Source organism: Carassius carassius, chromosome 30, assembly GCF_963082965.1.
Source record: "Carassius carassius chromosome 30, fCarCar2.1, whole genome shotgun sequence".
Classification (NCBI taxonomy): domain Eukaryota; kingdom Metazoa; phylum Chordata; class Actinopteri; order Cypriniformes; family Cyprinidae; genus Carassius; species Carassius carassius.
Window position 1 is genome coordinate 8,075,532 of NC_081784.1, and position 20,761 is coordinate 8,096,292.

A 20,761-nucleotide genomic window follows, 5' to 3' on the forward strand; every position below is an offset into this window, starting at 1 on the left:
AAATGTCTCTGTAGCATATTGAGTATTGTCAGAAGTTTAAAAAAAAATTAGAATTTCAGCAGTGTCATTCATTCCTAATCCTATCACTGGCTGCTACCAGCCATTAGTTGCTGAGACCATTTGGTCCACGTGTCGCTCATACACAATGAAGCGCTGCAGGCTACAACAATGACTCCAGTGGCGGGTGGGGTCAGAGTTCACTGGCCTCTCTTGACTGCAGCGAGGCAGATGTGGTCAGCTCTGTTTATGGCCCTCGTGAAAGGCTGTAACATTCCTCTGCTGTATAGTTTGTTCAAGATATCCTTGGATGAGCTATTCAGTAGACTTGAGCTGCAAATGCAGCAATAAATCAACAACTTGTTTCTTTTGTGCATTATGGGGTTGCACAGCACTGCCGTGGTGTTCCTGCAGGTTGGATGCCTTTCAGTGGGATGATGGTACAGAGGTGGAATTCTTTAGACCTTTCTGCTCTAGTGCTCAAGCAGTGTTCAATGGAGATACGTCATAGCAACCAAACAAACAGCCAAAGCCTGGCTGATTTCATTATATCCTGTGTCATTCCTGAAGGGTTTGGTCACTGTTAGACTCTGCCCAGGCTGCACCTTCAAACACAAACACTGTCACTCTCCCAGCAGTACATATTTAGAAGTTATGGAATCCTTCTTATTGCTTGTGTGGTCAAGTGTTTAGAATTCATGTCATTGCTGTGCTCATTATTGAAAAAAGACAGATCAGTTTGCATGCAGTGTTTAAGTGTAGGGCTGCACGATTGATCAAATTAGCTGAAAGTGTGATATGGCTTAGCGCGATTATCAGATCGCAAAATCTGCATTTTAATTAAATAAATGTACTTGCTGCATGGCAATGTGGTGTTTTAAACACTATCCGCTCATCTGGAGATTAAAAAAAAAAAATGTTTTTTTTAATTGTGTTTCAAAACGGCTTGGCTTGCAGAAAATGCTGCTCCTCATGAAGTCATCTCTGCATGCACTGTGAGTTTGGGTTGTTTATAATGTGCATTTGGGAATGCAAAATGTGCCAACTATCTTCTCAAACTTATAAGAAGTGCTATTAAAGTTTATAAATATGAGTATTGTGTATATATACAGTTTTACTTTCAAATAGATTAAATTATGATGATTATTATATTATTTTTCTTAATAATTGTCTTTTATTTTAGTTTTTTGTTTAATATTACTATTATTAATAAATATTATATTATAATTATACTGAAATATAATCATCACAAAGTTTGGGCATATTGTGCAGCCCTAAAAACAAGCGCAACAAACCTGGAGCTTTAAAAACCATGCAATTGAAATTTTTATCAGAAAAGTCACAAGTAAAATTTTTCCTGCAACTTGTGCAACCATAGTAGATTGTGCCAAAATGTTGCTTTTTTTTAAAGTGATGCAAGTCAGCTAAATGTAAATGATGGGTCTTGGGGTGGTATCCATATGTTTAGTTGCGGCAGCGGTAGGGTGCAGGGCAGGGTGTCAGACGGGCTGTGTCTGAATGTTCTGGCACGAGGACCACAAACTGCAGCAGGTGTCTGGGGGGGACTTTTGGGCTGGCTGGTGACTCCCTAGGGGATTGTGGGTGAATTTATGTGTGTGAGGGGCAGATGATTCTGGCTTTACTCTTAGTGGTCTTTTTGATCGGAAACACAGATTAACTCAACCAAAGTCTGACCCCACAGTGAAAGTGATCCCTTTCTCCATTGCTTGACAGTGGCCCTGTATCAGTATCATTTTCCTCCCACACACACAGACATGCACGTGTCCAAATACACCTACATACACAGTTTGTCTCTGCAGGATGGCTAGTTTTGCACTAGTTAGCAAATCAGTCCCTTTTTTTGTTTCATTGTCTAAGGGATGAATGAACTCTTCTGATTTAAAATCCTCTTAAAAACTGTAAGACCCTCAGTGTTCTTCTTGACCTTGCTGTGCATTTATTTTCTTAGGTTCTGCTTTATAATCTTATTTGAAAGTGAAAGTGATGTGATGTGCAGCCAAGTATGGTGTTCATCCTTAAAGTTTGTGCTCTGCATTTAACCCGTCGTGGTACTGAAGGTGGAAGAAATAGCTAGTCATTCACCCCCCCCCCCCCCCACCACCTACAGTCACTTCCGGTACAGAGACTCAAACCTGTGACTTTTGGGCTGCAGGTCTGACTCTTTAACCATTAGGCCACAACAGTCCCATATTTTAGATTTGTTGTGATTTCTGTTCAGGCTCAAGAACTCGTCCAAAGATGTGTCCCAGCAGAACACTGAGGTGGATGAGTCTTGGGACGAGCCCAGCCAGGAAGAGGAGACTCTCTACAGCACCTCCCCTCCCCGCACTCCTCGGCAGATGAAACGTATGTCCAACAAACACCAGAGAAACAGCCAGGGGTTAAAGGGCAAAGGTGAGAGCCCTTAACTTTAACTTTAACTGAAACATATGGTAGGCCCCAGTGATGAGTGACATTCAAGCGCGTAAGATCATGTTGAATGAAAATAAAGAAAACCGTAGTACCTCTAGCTCTGCACTGATATTTAATCATTAAGGGGGAAAACAGTTATTAAAATTAAAGAGTAATAACTAGGGCTGCCACTATGCAAAATGTAGAGGTTTTTTTTTTTTGTGAAATTGAGCAGAACCAGACAATATTTAAAATGTTGTGTCTAAAATGTAATTAAAGTTACAAAAAAGTAAAAAAAATAAAATAAAAAAAAAGTTTTTACTTCGTTAAAAGTAGTTAAAAAAAGTGTTATATAAAATCAGTTTCACATTTGCAGTTCTTCTGCTTGTGTGATATTGCTAATCATGTCATGTGATGTAATGTAAGACAAAACCCCATCCAGGGGCATCTTTTGCCCTCAAATCTTAAATTTTAGGGGCATATAATTGCATTGTAATCACATAGTCAGTCATCGCCCTGCATATTTGTCAGCAACTGCATTCAATGTAAGATGATGAACAGGTCTGGGTCAGGTACATTAAATGTGTTGTTAATTTTAACACATTATTTTTAGTAATGTTCTATCATATTGCTTGTATTTAATGTAAGAAGTACAGTAAAGAAAAAAAACAGACTATGTATAGAAGTATATTTAAATACATCACAGGAGATTTTTTTTTTGTAACCTCATTGGAATAAATGGTTTAGGTCATCTGTCACCTACCTTTATCTCTTTCACCAACAGAGAAGCCAGGTTCCTCCAGTCCGTTGTCTCAACGAGAACGTGAGGGAGCCAGATCAGTCGAGCCTTCTGAAGAGCACAGCTACAAGCAGGAAAAGAAGCAGCGCTTCAACCAGCGCTCCAACCAGCGGGACAGCAAGAAGACATTCCAGGGCTCCTTCATGCTGGATCCGTTGTCCAAGACCAGTGCCATCGGCTCCAGAAACATGGATCCCCGCAAGCCCTACCTGAGCCTGGGCATGTTGCCCGTTCGTACCCACCGGCAGACCTCGCGCACAGACTGTCCGGCAGACCGCCTCAAATTCTTTGAGACTCTGCGGCTGCTCCTTAAGCTCACCTCCATGTCATCCAAGAAGAAGGAGAAGGAGCAGCGAGGCCTGGAGAACATGGCCTTTATGGGCCAGAATAATGAGGTCATCTGGTTGGAGTTGCAGGCTTGGCACGCCCGCCGTAGCATCGCGGAGCAGGACCTGTACCTGTACACTGCTCGCCAAGCCATACCTGACATCATCAGTGAGGTTTTGCACTTCAAAGTGGACTATAGCAGCCTAGCCGGGCTTGACAGCAATGCCTCAGTTGAGGAGAGCAACTCCTGCCATGGTGAAACCAACTGCAGGAATGATTCATTTAGCTTTAGCACCTGCTCCACGTCCTGGGGAGAGATCGATGCTGCTGCTCCTTTTTCTTCGGCGCTGGAGTGCCGGGAGCACCTGCAAAGGCAGCGGGTAGCTTTCGATCAGGTCAAGTGGGTCATGTCGCTGTTAGAGTCGGTGGAAGCTCTATACCCATCTCTGCAAACCTTGCAGAAGGACTATGAAAAGTATGCAGCTCGAGACTTCCAGGGCAGGGTGCAGGCGCTCTGCTTATGGCTCAACATCACTCAGGACCTGAACCAGAAGCTGCGTGTGATGGGCACCGTGCTGGGCCTCAGGGACCTTTCCCGCATCGGCTGGCCCATCTTCGAGATCCCCTCACCTCGCTGCTCCCATGGCAATGATGACAATGAGGTGGACGAGGATGAGACAGAGTCTACTGCTGACATTGATGGGGAGGAAAGGACCTTAAATGAGGCGACCAGCGACGGGGAGCAGTCACCTTGCCCCACGCCAAAGTTTTCACGCCTCCTGTCAGAGGAGGAGTTCCTCCCGATGGACAACGAGACCTGCTACTTTCCCACTGCCATATACAGGCCGTTTGTGGATAAGGCACTCAAACAGATGGGACTGCGTAAACTGATCCTCAGACTGCACAAGCTGATGGACCGTTCACTGCAGAGGTCCAGAACTGCTCTGTTGAGTCACGTGCCGGCTCAAGAGGTGAGAGAGAGCCGCTGTGGAGCTTCTGAATGTTGGCAGGAGATTAGTTTTGTTGTGAACATGTGGAGTATCGGAGAAAATGGGAAAACATTCATTTTGGTTTCATGGCAACTTGGAAAGAATGAGAAGCTTACATCATTACCTCACCTTCATTTTGTTCCAGAACTAAGACTTTTCTGCTTCTGTTGAGGACAAAAGGGGAACTGTACTGGTTGCTCTTCCATGCAGTTGCTATGAATAGGATCTAAATCTTAAAGCTCCAAAAGAGTCAAATATGCAAATGTTTCTCTTTATTTCCAGTGAGCTGTTTATCTCTGCAAATGGGTCATTGAGTCGGTGAATATGAGAACTAGATCAGTTAGATCATCAATCATTCCATCAGTTTCCTGAACTGCGTCAGCAGATTTGTAAAAAAAAAAAAAAAAAAATTCAGAAATTTTGTGCACAAATTAATCTACATCACTACGAGCTGAGTGACATAAAGTTGCGATGTGACAGAAGTAACATATCTTTTTTTTTTTCTTTATAGTGACACATCCGAGTGAAACAAAAAAAAGAGAGTAAATGGAGACTTCATTCAATTAATCAGTTATTGATTGGATTAAAGCAAATCTATATGTGAGCTTGCGGTCAGTTGTGAGTAATGGGTTGGGTTTATGCAAACTAAATGTTTTGAGAAGTCCAGCATGCATCACCAGAGAAAAGTCTGTCCTTTCATCAGAAGATTGAGATTGATTAAAAGCATTTTAATTAAATATTTCGAGGTCAAAAAATAAAACGTATGCGTGGATTAATCATTTATAAAAAGACCAAAAACACATTTAGAAAGTAGGGTAAATGTATGTATGTTAGGTGTGTTTATATAGCACAGGGGCCATGTAGACCACTTTCATGGTGCTCTTTTTGATTTTGGACCTTGACAGTACCATTACGGTATTCATTTAGTTTGAGCATATTAAAAGTTGTGGCCAGGAAATGCTTCAGAAGCTAATCTGTGTTCTGCCAAAAGAAAGGCGTATAATTTTGGAACAAAATGAGGGTGGAAAAAAGAGATTTATCAAGAGATTGGTGTCGGTGTTTTACATTCTTACCAGTGTCTCTGCAATATTTTGTGTTCAGTGTCTTCTGTTTTATGTTCCTAACCAGAATCAAATACTAAATTTCAACGTCCGTGTTCTCATTGCTCTGTTCCTGTTAGCTGTCAGCGGTCCCGGGTTATTCTTTGCAGCACTGTGACTACCTTCCAGAGCTCTCTCGTCATGTGCCTGGTCAGGTGGAGGAAGAGGCGGAGTCGGGACGAGTATCGTGGAAGGAGCTAGTGGACATGGACCTGCCCTCATTCCGGCCAGCCTTCTTGGTGCTTTGCCGTGTGCTGCTAAATGTTATTCACGAGTGCCTCAAACTGCGCCTTGAGCAAAGGCCTGCAGGGGAACCGTCCCTGCTCAGCATCAAGCAGGTCATTACTTACCTAAACTTACATGTTGAATATACACTGCTGTTCAAACGTTTGGGATTTAAATTAATCAAGAGTGACATTAAAGACATCAGTAATGTTACAGGTGATTTCTGTTTCAAATAAATTGAGTTCTTTAAAACTTTCTATTCTTCAAACAAATCTTATATTCTTTAAAGAATGGAATGCAATCCTATATATTAAAAAAAAGAAACATTTCTTGCGCACCAAATCAGCATGTTAGAATAATTTCTGAAGGATCATGTGATTCTGAAAACTGGAATAATGGCTGCTGAAAATTCAGCTTTGCCATCACAGGAATATATTACAATAATAATAATAATAAAAATAAATTTACAATAGAAAGCATTTATTTTAAATTGCAATAATATTTCACAATATTAGTCCATTTATCTGTATTTTTTTCTATATTCTATATATAAGATCCTATATTTAAAATTTCATTTTTATATTTATGCATTGCTTCGTTGATTTCTTAGTTTAGAGACTAACTGGTTGTGTTTTTTATAAATGTTATTTTATTGGTTATTATGACTTAAGGCTGTTTTGAAATCTGATGCCTTATGGGGACATCGTGTTTGACTGTCTTCAAGACTCAAAAATGGCTGATTTGTGTGTTTTGTGTCTGTGTGTTGTAGTTGGTACGTGAGTGTAAAGAGGTTCTTAAAGGAGGGCTCCTGATGAAACAGTACTACCAGTTCATGCTGCAAGGCGTCGTCACTGACCCCCAGGGTCTGCAGACTAATGCCAACATTGACGAGTTTGAGGAGGATCTGCACAAGATGTTAGAGGTGCGATAAGGGCTGTCTGGTGCCGTATTTCAATTAATGGTACAATTATTTCGTTGTGACTCAGTGGGAGTGGTTTTCAGTGATGGCTGCTAAACGGTAGCAGGGATTTTTGCCCAGCTCTGTGCTTTATGGTTTTTTTTTTTTGCAGGTGTACTTTGACTACATGCGCAGCTGGATCCAGATGTTGCAGCAGTTGCCTCAAGCCTCCCACAGCCTGAAGAACCTGCTAGAGGAGGAATGGAATTTCACCAAAGTCATCACTCCATACATCCGAGGTGGAGAGGCCCAGTCTGGGAAACTCTTTTGGTTAGTCTTATACTCTGCACACTAACTGTACAAACTGAATGTTTTCCATGTACCATAGAAAAGCATTCTATGGTATTATATTTTCATTGATCCTTGGGCTGGAATCCAGATCAACATCTATAACAAAGTAAAGTGCACAAAAAGCATCACTTCTTGTTCGTCTTTTCCAGTGATATTGCTGGCATGCTGCTAAAATCCACTGGAGACTTTTTGGACGCTGGCCTTCAGAAGAGTGGCAATGAGTTCTGGGAGTGTGCGGATGACAGCACTGCCTCGGATGAAATCAGGTGCGTCTGAGACGACACGAAATGAGTAATAAACACAGTGCTAGACTTATCAAAGCCTGCTGAACAGTCAATTCTGTCTTATTCATTCTAACAAAAATGCTTTCTCATCTAAATTCTGTAGAACATTTTGGGTTATAGGAAGAATAGAATAGTGAATGCGTTTGGAATCCAATTCTGTTTGGTGCTGTAAAGTGTCAGACACAAATGTAGGTGTAATATCTGTCTGATTTTACTCAGCAAGGACACATTAAATGGATAGAAAGTGACAGTAAAGACATTTATAATGTTCCAAAAGATCTGTTTAAAATAAATCCTTTTTATTCATCAAATAATCCTAATTTTAAGCAATTCTAAGAAAAATAACTGATTTCAACATTGATAATAACAAGAAATTGTTTCTTTAGCACCAACTTGCATATTAGAATGAATTCTGAAAGATTGAGACATCTTAAAAAAGCTTACTGACCCCAGACTTTTGTGTATATAAGTGTATATTTATTTTTTATGGTCTCATGATAGTACATTGTTAAACTTTATTTAAAAGCATTTATCTCTATTTTTCTCTCCCTGCAGACGTTCAGTGATTGAGACAAGTCGCTCACTCAAAGAGCTCTTCCATGAAGCCAGGGAGAGAGCATCTAAAGCATTGGGCTTTGCCAAAATGCTGCGCAAGGTGAGTTTTACTTGGCACTGTTTGCACTGTGGTGTGTCACTGTGATGGACAGTTTTAACATTCTTCTGTCTTCTACTCAGGATCTTGAGATTGCTGCAGAATTCAGGTCAACCACTGGAGTTCCCTCTCTCCTTCAAGCACTGAAGGCCAAAAATTATGTCAAAGTAATAAGACATTCTTCTATATTAATGATAGTCTGCTATAGACAGATGGTATACATGTACTTAATAACTGTCATTGTGTGTCCCTTTTCTAGGTCCAAATCCCAGGACTGGAGGAGCTCCAGGTGTTCGTCCCTTGTGATCTGATGGAGCAGCGGTTGGTCATCTTGCAGCTGTTAAATGCAGCAGCTGGAAAGGACTGCTCGAAAGAGCCAGACGAAATCCCAGAAGATGAGGCGTATCTGCTGATGAGCAAGCATGGAGTCGGAGACTTGACCACCGGTGGTGCCTGGACTGAGTGGGACGGCACGGTGCTCAAACTAGTGCCTCAGGTGGAGACTGTGGACACATTACGGTCCATGAAGGTATGAAGTTAAGCATATGATGATCTCAGTTTAACCGTTCAGTGCTGTCAGTGGACAGAAGTCAGTGATTTAATATCTACTGATGTTTTCACAAAAAAAGTGGGTATACACTACAGGTTATTACAAGTTAAAAGAGTAATTAAGATTAAGATGTCTTGTATTCTGACCAAGGCTGTATTTTTTTGATTGAAAAAACAGCAAAACAGCAATATTGTGAAATAATACTACAATTGAAATACTACAATTTATTTCACTAACTTCCAAAAGCTTGGAATAAGATAAAAAAAAAGAATATTATACTTTTATTTAGGGATGTGCACGGATAGTCGAACATTCGAATATTCGTTCTGCTCTAATTATTCGATAAATAAAAATGATATTCGAATTTCGCAAAAAAAAAAAAAAAAAAAAAGTTCACAATAAAACCTAATTTGGTCACTTTCTGTGATTCTCCACGGCATATTTGAAGGTGTATGCAAGCAAAAAATAATTAATGAATGATTAAGGGGCCATTCACATATCGCGCCTAATAAGGCGTGGAAAAGGCTATGCGCTCCGCTTTCTCCTTTTTTCCCAAAGCAATCGGGCAGAAGCGCTCCTGAGGCGACGCGTTCTCTCCATGAAGACGCGGAAATTTCGGTAAAGGATAAATGGATTTGCAGCACAAAAAAAATCGCTTTCAGTAGCTCTGCTACTAAATTTATTTCAAAATGGCAATCCATATACAGCTATGATCAGCTGTTCCTTCATCTTGGCTGAGCTTTCAACGTTGTTACAGGAAAGGATGAAGCTGAATGTTTAGTTCTTGTCACATGACCCGCGGTTTGCTTGCGAAAGTGATCCAAGAACATTGTTGCAGCATCTCTCAAGCAACGAATAAACACCGCTAACTTGGAGAATGCAGTGAAAACTCCTCTTCTCGCGTCTGCCCTAGACCCTCGGCACAAACATCTCAGGTTTCTCGATGAAAACATGAGAGAAGTAAGAAAAAAAAACTTTTTTGAACATTATCGGATCATTTCCCTTGATGCGAGTGGTGCGGATGCAGCCGCCACCAACGATGAAGAAGATGCAATGCCCACTCGTCGGAAAAGGCAGAGCCAGTTCTCCAGCGATGATTACAGAGAGTCCAGCCGAGACGAGTGGGAACAGTTCTTGCTGGAGCCATGTATTCCACCAGATGAGGATCCCATTCAGTGGTGAAACGAACACACGAAGCGCTTCACAAAACTTATTCGCTTAGCACACCGTTATTTGTGAGTCCCGCCAACGTCTGTGTCGTCAGAGCGCGTTTTCTCCGCGACTGGCCTTATTGTTAACAGACAAAGGAGCAGACTTTCCTCCGATCATGTTTACATGCCCGTATTTATTAACAAGAACATTTGAAACAATAGAAAAAAAGAAAAAAATATTTGCTGACAGTTTAAAAGTTAAGTGTAAGCTACATTCTGTACAATAGCCTAATTGCTGCAGGCTGCTTTACGTTTTTTCTTTGTTCACTTTTTTTTTTTTTTTGCTTTTAATCTGTACTTTTGTTTGTTTGCACGCATTGTTAAAGGTTTTCAGCTACAAAACACGATGTGTAATGTTCAAGCTTATTGTAAGCTTGTTCAAATGACGAAAACAAATGTTGCTGACAAATAACGTCTGACTCATTAAACTTAATTTAAATAAACGAATATTCGAATATTCGTTTTTGTGAGCTCAAATATTCGAATGTGATATTTGTGGAAAACGCCCATCCCTACTTTTATTTAGAAAAGATGCATAAACTTAATAAAAAATGACAGTGAAGACTGAAATATAAAGCAGCAAAAACTGTTTACATCAATGATAATAATAACAACCATTATTAGTAATTGAGCACCAGTAATGATTGAAAATAATTAAGAACCAAGTCAGCTTTTTAGAAAGATTTCTAAAGGTTCACGTGACACTGAAGACTGGATTAATGACTGCTGAAAATTCAGCTTTGCCATTATAGTAATTAATGTTGCTAACGATGCTTTGTATTTCATATAAATGGCCTATATTAATCTATTTTGTCTTTTGAAGAACAAAAAATGTGTTTTGCAATTTTCAGGTCTGGAATAAATCCATGTCTTTGGAAAAAAATTCAAATAAAAATAAATTTTCTATATAATCATTACAGCTTCTAATATGTCACATATGATTCCTAGGTGGACAATCTGTTGCTGGTTGTGATGCAGTCGGCCCACCTGGTGACACAACGCAAAGCCTTCCAGCAGTCCATGGAAGAACTTCTCACCCTCAGCCGAGAGCAGACATCCAGCCAGCCGCTTATCGTCTCTGCCCTGGAACAGCTCAAGGTGATACAGACCAAACCCAGAAAAACCAAATATATTTTATTCTCCCAGTTTCTGTTTTCTGACATAAACTGATGTGTACTTTCTGACTGTCACAGTTTTTGGAAACCCACTTTCATATAATACCAAGCAGGGGTTTCAATCTGTGTCACTTAATACTGATCTAGTAAACAAATGGAGTAATGGAGTACATGCGCTTTCATACAAATACACTTGGAAAACCTAGGCTTGAGGAGCGTAGAGACTTTCGGTTTTGCTCCATAGACATATGGAGTAGTTACATTACATGATGATATGAAAACCCATAACAGTGCATCAGCAAATAGGATGTTTGCAAAGCAATTTTGGTTTGTGTTGCTCTTTTAAAGAACATTTTCTGTGCTTTCAGAATGAGGCTCTCCAGCTGTGCATCAAAATCAACACCGCGATCGACCGTGTGGATTATATGTTCACGTCAGAGTTTGAGGCTGAGGTGGAGGAGACGGAGAAAGCCACACTGCAGCAGTATTACAGAGAGGCCATGATCCAGGGCTACAACTTTGCTTTTGAGGTCCGAAACTATTGGGGTTCTGTGTATATGATTTCTGCACAGCACCTTAAAGTCTGCATAAAATGAGGAATTAGCAACAATCCAACTGATCCAATCAATTCCCTGTGGACAAATCAAGTTCCATTGTATATTTGTTGGCCATTTCTTTGTATACTTCACCATAGGGAAGAAAAGATGATCGCAATTTCTGTTTTTGCTCTCCTGCAGTACCATAAAGAGGTTGTGCGGCTGATGTCTGGAGAGTTCAGGCGGCGGATAGGGGAGCGCTACATCGCTTTTGCCCGCAAGTGGATGAACTTTGTCCTCACAAAGTGTGAAAGTGGAAGAGGCACTCGTCCAAGGTAAGTGGGCTCTGTTATAATAACAAATAGGGTCTTATGCAGTGTACTTCCTACATAGACAGCTGCCTTCTATGGCATCTTAACTTCAAAACATTAAAAGTCAATGATTTGGAATGTGCCACTCATACTCGTACTTCTGGCATAAAAGTAGTGTTATTACCTCTCGGTTAATTAAAACCGAGTTTGTTCTGATACAGAACAGTGTTCTAATAAGCATAGAAAATATAGTACATACGTTTTTGCATTTTCTGTAAAGGATACATGCAGTGCTAAAAAAGTTTTCTGAGGACCCTGCATTATTCCTACATTTTGGAGCAGCCTTCACTTTGGGAGCGTGTCTGTGTTGCCTAAACATGCTGTCTCTATAGGAAGCTCACTAGGTTTTGGAGAAGAGCCAGTGCTTCATCCCACAGAGATGCTAATGTTCAAAGAAAATGTTTCCAGCTTCTTTATCAATAAATGATATTGCCACCTTGTTCTTTTAACATGCTTATGAATGCTATTTGAGATTACATTTTTATTTGATCTCTAGGTGGGCGACGCAAGGCTTTGATTTTCTTCAAGCAATTGAGGCTGCGTTTATATCAGCCTTGCCAGAAGATGACTTTCTGGTGAGATTTCCCATACACTGTTGGTTTAATATCCGTTTTAGATTGCAATTGAGTTTATAGTTGTTAATCTTGTGTGCTGCAGAGTCTGCAAGCGCTGATGAATGAATGTATTGGGCATGTTATCGGCAAACCGCACAGTCCAGTCAGTAGTATCTATTTTGGTAAGTGTTCTTTTCCTCTGTGGTGTTTTAAGATCATTTTTAACATTAATTTGAAACACTTTTATTTTATTTTTGTATTTATTTATTCACACACAAAAAAATTAGGGCAATTTGTAACGGTTTAGCAGTAAATCGATAATGGCATCTAGTGTTGTCAAAAGACCCGGTACTTCGGTACCAAGTCGGTACTAAAAAAATGAAAATGTCACTGTACCAGGTTTCTTTAAGTACCGGTGGTACCGAGGACTTGTCAAACCCGGTTCTGGATGCATACAGCCCTATGATTTCCGCGAAGCAGAAAACACAGACTTAAAATTAAATTTTAATATGGACAGTCACAGAATTTTTAAAAGTTAGCATAAATTAATCAAATCAAATCTCCATATGGACCAGTATCTAGAAATGTTAAGCCGCAAAATTTGGATGAAATATGAATCCTGCATGTTCTGCGGATCTCTGTGTGAATGAATGAATGGTAGAGACGTGCCGGTTTGTTTACTACATAGACTGAAGCGTGTGACGCTTGCAGTCATTTCAGCATCTGCCGTCTCAATGAGGACATAAATACATAAACAACATCACCAGAACTTCTCAGAGTCACTTCATGAGCATTTTACCATTTCATTTGAGTAAAACCAGTGTCAAAATAAAAGTAGCCCTTCAAAATAAAAGTTCATTTTTACATAAAGGCATTGTGCTAGAAATATTACTATTATTTAGTAGAATGTATGTGATACTGCTACTTCTGTTGAAAAAATTAATAAATCTTTATTTTTTAAAGAAATAAATCCCACAATATTTCTTCCATGTTTAAATTTTAATAGCAGATCCCCTTTATTTACCAAAAAATTAAATGTGTTTAAATTTCATAAATTAAGACAAATTAAATTAAAAGAAAAAGTGAAATTTGTTTACCGTTTTTCATAATTATATTACTTGTTGAAAAACTTTTAACACAATTGTAAATAAGTTCAAAGGGCATTGGTTTTATTTTTAGTGATAGTGATTTTAGTGATTTTTAGGTGTGTTTTTATTTAAATAGCATATTTTTGTGTTTTGCTTTGGTACTGAAATTGGTACCGAGAACCGTGGATTTTAACTGGTATCTGTACCGAATTCTGAAATTTTGGTACCGTGACAACACTAATGGCATCTGATCTTCCATCAGCCCCACGAAACAGCCCTCGACCTGTCAAAGTCCCCCGTTGCCACAGCGACCCTGCAAACCCATGCCTCTTCATCCCTCCATCTCATGCTGAGGCCTTCAGGTAGGTCATGTCCTGGGTCTTCACCAGTAGCACATCTTGTGGCATTGATAATGCTTGTGTATATGTACTTCCTATGCATGCCCTTGTGTTCTGTTTAAACTGGAGGAGGGTTTAATTAAATGAATCACGCTGCTTTTAATGCTGTAGTTTATATTAATACTTTAACCACTATCTGTGCTGCATTATGGAGCTTCATATGGGTGTATTTTGTGTTTTAATGCTGACATATGAACGTGTGTAAAGCTCTGCCTCATTTAATATTAAACACATTCACACATGCACACATCATCCAAAGCAGAATGCTGAGGCCATCAGTCTGTTTTTCCACCACAGCTCTCGGAGTCTCCCGTGTGATCTGCGTACCCAGTTGTGTCCCTCAGGTCCCCGCCCCACCCCTCCATTACCCCCAGGGGAGCACGGCCACACCACCAAACCCTCCGGCGGTGTGCCCAGTGACACCAGGTAGTCAGGATCGCCCGTTTTCAACCCCAGATTGAGCTCTGCAACATTTTCAACATCCTAAGCATTGCGTCCGTGTTATAACAGCATCTCTCGTGGATTTTGGGGTTCATGAGTGAATTGGCAAAAATCAGAAAAAAATATGAATGTTTTATGCCAACAACAGAATTATGGGTACCGGAAAAAAGTGGAACGGGCTGCTCTTTCTGTAAAATGTTCTGTTTTCTCACCCAAGTCCACGAGAAAAGCATGCATTTTCTGAGTAATGCTGTTTTTACACAGGATGTTGTGAAATGAAAGGGGTAATATTATCAGGAATCAAATTTCCTTGAACTTCTGAGAGGCACTGTAAAAAACATGCTGTCACAACCTTTATAACAACAGCTCACGACAAAAATATATACTTTTGAAACCAAACTGCATAAATAAATCTGTTTTTCGATTTCTGAAATCAGAAAGCCAAAATGTTCAAATGATTCATTTTAAGTGTTAACAATATCTATTGGATAATCAGAATAATTAGTGGTGCATATCATAGATAATTACAAAAAAAAAAACTAGAGGATCTGACAATAAGAGTAACGCTTGTTTTGCGAATGTGAGAATATTCACTTATCCTTGTGCAGTATGTAGCAGGGTAATTATAATAAAAAATTGTGTTAGTTGAAATACCAAGCATTGACTAAATTTCTTATTTTAATTTAGGTTAGCTTGAATTAAAAATACACATTTCTTTATATAAAAAATACTATACAGACATTAAACTATTAAAGATAGCAAACACTACAAAATGACTAAAACTTGAACTAAAATTAAAATGAAAACAAAAAATATAAAAACTTATATATTCAAAATATTAATCAAAACTATAATAATATATAAGGATACTATAGGATATAATAGGATCCCAGTATTAAAAATAAAGTTTACTTTAGTATGGACTTGGTTTGTGATTTTATTTCACAATGTAAAAAATTCTTTGCATCATTACTGGATAAAGGGGCACAATCCAAATTAGACACAATGAAACCGTAGCTAATGTGTTGCTGAAATATGTGTTTGCGCTCCATTTCATTTCACATGGAAATGAAGCATTAAAGGCATGGTAATAAATTATCTGGTTAACTCAATTGAGTGTCAGAGAGAGAGAATAAAAATAGTTATTAAAGACTGAATTATTGTATAAAAAACATAAGTGAACATTAAAAAAAAAGATGATATGAGCTCTTTAATTGTAACACATTTGTCCCGTTCATGAAAGTGATGTGGTGCTCCTTCTCAAACTCCCTGCCAGCTAGTTTGAATATATATTATCAGCCCACATTAATTGTCTTGGTTCCACGTTGCTGTGCACTTCAATACTGTATGAGCCCTTAGCAGATGATTTGCTGAATGATAAATGTGTTTGGTGAACTGTGATCTTTGCAACTTTCACAGTGTCCAGTGCTTCTATATTAATAGCCTTTGTTGAGGCATGCATTAGCATGCATCACTAGCTTAAACACCCTGTCCCGCTGCCACCTGGGAAATCCCTGAATCAAAATTACACATTGATCCATGTCCATAAAGATCGCGAAGTCCTAATCGGTACTCTGATATATTTGAAACATTTTGTCCAACTCTCAAAACATACACTCAAAACAATATAGGCTGTCAAGCAACATTAGTAGCTTGAAGAGTAGTTGGCATAACTTTTTCATGTTTAAATCTGAAGCAGAGGTTGTTGTTTAAGGTTTGAAAGAGCTTAATGCTGCTTATTATGACTTTTAACACTGCTGCGCTTAAACAGAGCTGGCTTTCCCTTCTGCATTATGTGGTGCTATAAGACTTAAGCATGCTTGTCATATCTAACGCTTCATTTCACTCATTGCATGCGATGCGTCTCAACCCGTTTCTGTCTGAAGGAAGATGGTGACCTTATATAACTTTAGACTCTTTTCTGCCACACAGGGTGTCTAGTGTACATGAGAACGACCGTCTGTCATCTGTGGCGGCGGAGCTACAGTTTAAATCCCTCAGTCGCCACTCCAGCCCGACAGAAGACAGAGAAGGTACTGATGCATTGTTTGTCTTTGTGTAAGAAATGTCATTTTTCTTCAACGTATTCTCTTGAGTTTTCTCTTGTATTTCCAGAGCCCTCGTATCCTAAAGCAGACCCCAGCATTACCGCCCGCCGCAGCTGGGAGCTCCGCAACTTCATCAGCCAGTCAAAAGGTACACCAAAGAAAATAAATTAGGATGATGAGTTCATCAAGTCAAGTCAAGCTTTATTGTTAATATATTGCTTCACATAATACTGTACATGTGCAAAGAGAAACATCGTAAGCCAAGCATGCCATGCAAGATGACGGATGAAAGTACAGCTGTGCAAAATAGACTAAAATACACATCTATATTTTTCACAGCTTCTGACAAAGTTCTATATACAGTATTTGTTCTTTATGTGCTGTATTTGCTCTGAAATGGCTTAAAATGGTGATTCAACCCATGGAAGTTCAACCAGCTGTCATTATGGATTTATAATGTTTAATGCAAGGATAAATACTGTAAATTCTTCATTAATACTACAGTACTGATATTATAATCTAAATGCACCAATACAAAAAGATATAGTAATCAACAAAAATATATACCGTATTTTCCGGACTATGTCGCACTTTTTTTCATAGTTTGGCTGGTCCTGCGACTTATAGTCAGGTGCGACTTATTTATCAAAATTAATTTGACATGAACCAATAGAAAACATTACCGTCTACAGCCGCGAGAGGGCGCTCTATGCTGCTCGGTGCTCCTGTAGTCTACACTGAAGACATAGAGCGCCCTCTCGCGGCTGTAGACGGTAATGTTTTCTCTTGGTTCTAAATAAATGCGACTTATATATGTTTTTTCCTCATCATGACGTATTTTTGGACTGATGCGACATATACTCAGGTGCGACTTATAGTCCGAAAAATACGGTACCTTAATATTTACCTACAGTACACCTCAGGGGTCAGTAAGATTTTTTGGGTAGATAAGTTTTTTTTTTTTTTTTATTAATTTTATTTAGCAAGGATGCATTAAATTGATCAAAACTGACTAAAGAATTTTACATTGTTATATAGATCACGTTTTACACAAAAAGCAGCACAACTATTTTCATTATTGATAATAATAATAATAATAGTTTCTTGAGCATCAAATCAGCATATTAGAATGATTTCTGAAATATCATGTGACATTAAAGACTGGAGTAATGGCTGCTAAAAAAATCAACTTTGCCATCCCAGGAAGAAATGGCATTTTGAAATATATTAAAATATAATGTATATAAACCCCTGTGCTGATTGTCCTGCAGACATTGCAGCGCGTCAGAGCCCTATGGAGGCTGTCCGGCGCTCTATACGCATCTTTGATGACAAGCACTATGTGCTCATGAGACAGCGAAACATCATCGGACAGGTGTGCAACACCCCCAAGTCCTATGACAACGTCATGCATGTGGGTCTGCGCAAAGTCACATTCAAATGGCAGAGAGGCAACAAGATAGGTCAGTGGTCAAAAGTATGCTTATATTACATAGCAGAGGCCTTTCTTGTTCCATTTAAATTTTTTCTTTTCGTTGACAGGCGAAGGGCAGTATGGAAAGGTTTACACATGCATCAATGTAGACACTGGTGAACTGATGGCCATGAAGGAGGTATGTGCCTGAGTCTGTTATTAATTTCTTTTTTAATATAGATTTTTTAAAATATTAATATATTATTTCATTTATACATGTATAACTATGTTAACTTGATTAACGGTAACTGAATTTGCTTCCAGATTCGCTTTCAGCCCAATGATCACAAAACCATAAAGGAAACAGCCGATGAGCTGAAGATCTTTGAAGGAATCAAACATCCCAATCTTGTTCGCTACTTTGGTGTGGAGTTGCACAGGGTAAAAAAAAAAAAAGTGTTTTTGTTCCGGCAAGGTCTGCTGAAGTCTTTCTTTCCTTTTATTCTTCATTGTTTCTGATTGGCTCTTGCAGGAGGAGATGTATATCTTTATGGAGTACTGTGATGAAGGGACCCTGGAGGAAGTGTCTAGACTGGGTCTGCAGGAACACGTCATCCGCCTCTACAGCAAGCAGATCACGACGGCAATCAATGTGCTCCATGAACACGGCATTGTCCACCGTGACATTAAAGGTGTTCATTTCTAGCTTGACTTGCAGCAAGATTTCCTTTCCTAATTTCCTTTTTTCTTCATCAAAATGATAAATGCCATTCTGGGATACAGATGTACAAAATTAGCTTGTTTATGCAATGTCTAGCTAATAGTTATTTTGTTGCATTACTATTTATTGTTGTTCTTTTACTTCACAGGAGCCAATATCTTCCTCACGTCGTCGGGCTTGATAAAGCTAGGGGACTTCGGCTGCTCGGTGAAACTGAAGAACAATGCTCAGACTATGCCTGGAGAGGTGAACAGCACCCTGGGAACAGCAGGTGAGAGACTTAATGTTGAAGTTTCCAAGTTTAGACACCAGAGGGCATGAATGGTATAGTGATGTGTCCTAAAGTGACAAATTGCATACCGAAATACTGTCTTTACTGTAGATCTCAAAAAACTCTTGATGCACGCTGGAGGTCTAGACCTTTATTTTAAGCGCTTTTTTAAAGTTTTCTTATCACCAGTGCTGTCAAAAATGAATCACTGTAAAAATTAATTTGTTTACATTTATTCATTTGGCAGACGCTTTTATCCAAAGTGACTTTTAAGGAATACCACAAATGTAGGATGGCAATAAAGTGCCAGTTACACAAGATCTCCATCATCGTTCAAAATGGTAAAAGCTAGGACAGGAAGCGAATAAAGGGATACTGAGAGCAATACTGAATTTTTTTTTTTTTATCACCAGTATTGATAAATATCAAAAATGTTAAAAAAAATGGTAGCTTAAGTTTAAAATATATTTTTTTATATTTTCATATATATAAAATAACATTTCAATGTTAAATATAGCTTCTAGCATCAGTGTTACTATTAACTAAATCTAATAAAAATATTTGGTAACACTTTAGAATAATGGTCCATTAGTTATTGTTAGTTAATTTATTAATTAACATGAACAAACAATGAACAATACATGTATTACTGTACTGTTATTAATCTTTGTTAACGTTAAGTTAATGAAAATCCAGTTATTCATTGTTAGTTCATAATAATTCACAGTGCATTAACTAATGTTAACAAGCACAACTTTTGATTTGAATAATGCATAAATGCTGTAGAAGGATTGTTCTTGCCTAGATCATGTTAAAGTAGTTAACTAACATTAACTAGTGGACCAATATTCTAAAGTGTTGCCAAATATTTTTTAAGTGAAATTGAGCTAAAATAAAATATTAGATGAAAAGCCCAAAGGCAAACAACAACAACTAGAAATACCTTGGCAACTAACGGAAATAAAAGATTAAGTACTATAATTACTAAAACTACAACTGAAATAAAGATGAATAGATACGAAAAAATACAAAAGTACATAAATTGACTACAACTTAAACTGTAAAAATAAAAGCTAATAAATAAAAAAAAGTTAAATTCCATAATGTCTGGTGTCTATAGCATTGTGATGATTATCACAAAAAGCATTGTTTTCTTTCTTATTTCTAGCATACATGGCTCCTGAGGTCATCACTAGAGCAAAGGGTGAAGGTCATGGTCGTGCTGCTGATATCTGGAGCCTTGGTTGTGTTCTCATAGAAATGGTCACTGGAAAGGTAAAACCTAGTCTATGTGCATGAGTTTGGTCTAATTCTTTAATTACCTATGTGCACGCTATTCACAAACTGGTTTGAAAATAGCGTACTGTTGTGAAAACATATCCGCACTGCGTTCATTCAACACCACATCAAAAGGAATGTTCTGGGCTTGTCTACGGTACGGCTGGGTAGGGTTTCCTGAAGCGTAAATAATCAAATTTCCACCAATTACAACAAAACAATTTGGATATTCACCAGTTTTAAAGTTTATTCGTCTTGTAGTACCATCATTTAGTGACCATTTTTATAAAAAAAAAAATTCTACAAACATCATGCCACTGCAAGTAACTTGTGTTCCATACTGTTTACTTAATTCAGAGACCTTGGCACGAATATGAGCATAACTTCCAGATCATGTATAAAGTGGGAATGGGCCACAAGCCACCCATTCCTGAAAAGCTGAGCACAGAGGGGAAGGACTTCCTGGATCACTGCCTGGAGAGTGAACCGAAGCGGCGCTGGACCGCCAGCGCTCTGTTGGACCACCCCTTTGTCAAAGTATGAACTCCCTCTCACCCATACAGCTAGTTATTTCCTTCAGCTAATTCATAGGGTCACACATAAGATGGAGATGAGGAGCTGGTTTTTCTGCCAAATTTCCAATCTGTTACCCAAATTAGATCCAACCAGCATTTGTAGTTCATCCACCAACATGTTACACACTTGAAAACACATGAAACAGACCCTTACAC

General features: G+C 38.8%; 1 protein-coding gene across 2 annotated transcripts in view; it reads left to right on the forward strand.

Annotated features, from left to right (window-relative positions):
- LOC132110531 (mitogen-activated protein kinase kinase kinase 4-like) overlaps positions 1-20,761 on the forward strand; it is a 29,447-nt gene that overhangs the window by 7,288 nt on the left and 1,398 nt on the right. Inside the window, exons 2-26 of one of the 2 annotated variants that reach the window (XM_059517220.1) lie at positions 2,237-2,412; positions 3,194-4,506; positions 5,705-5,962; positions 6,619-6,771; positions 6,920-7,077; positions 7,248-7,364; positions 7,938-8,037; positions 8,118-8,201; positions 8,294-8,563; positions 10,744-10,893; positions 11,279-11,440; positions 11,648-11,781; positions 12,314-12,392; positions 12,475-12,553; positions 13,722-13,821; positions 14,155-14,283; positions 16,231-16,331; positions 16,414-16,494; positions 17,618-17,809; positions 17,889-17,959; positions 18,085-18,201; positions 18,293-18,452; positions 18,630-18,752; positions 19,921-20,027; positions 20,388-20,567. In XM_059517220.1, coding sequence (XP_059373203.1) covers positions 2,237-2,412; positions 3,194-4,506; positions 5,705-5,962; positions 6,619-6,771; positions 6,920-7,077; positions 7,248-7,364; positions 7,938-8,037; positions 8,118-8,201; positions 8,294-8,563; positions 10,744-10,893; positions 11,279-11,440; positions 11,648-11,781; positions 12,314-12,392; positions 12,475-12,553; positions 13,722-13,821; positions 14,155-14,283; positions 16,231-16,331; positions 16,414-16,494; positions 17,618-17,809; positions 17,889-17,959; positions 18,085-18,201; positions 18,293-18,452; positions 18,630-18,752; positions 19,921-20,027; positions 20,388-20,567 — 4,594 coding nt within the window. The remainder of the gene's footprint in view (positions 1-2,236; positions 2,413-3,193; positions 4,507-5,704; positions 5,963-6,618; positions 6,772-6,919; positions 7,078-7,247; positions 7,365-7,937; positions 8,038-8,117; positions 8,202-8,293; positions 8,564-10,743; positions 10,894-11,278; positions 11,441-11,647; positions 11,782-12,313; positions 12,393-12,474; positions 12,554-13,721; positions 13,822-14,154; positions 14,284-16,230; positions 16,332-16,413; positions 16,495-17,617; positions 17,810-17,888; positions 17,960-18,084; positions 18,202-18,292; positions 18,453-18,629; positions 18,753-19,920; positions 20,028-20,387; positions 20,568-20,761) is intronic. The other variant, XM_059517221.1, reaches the window with a different exon arrangement.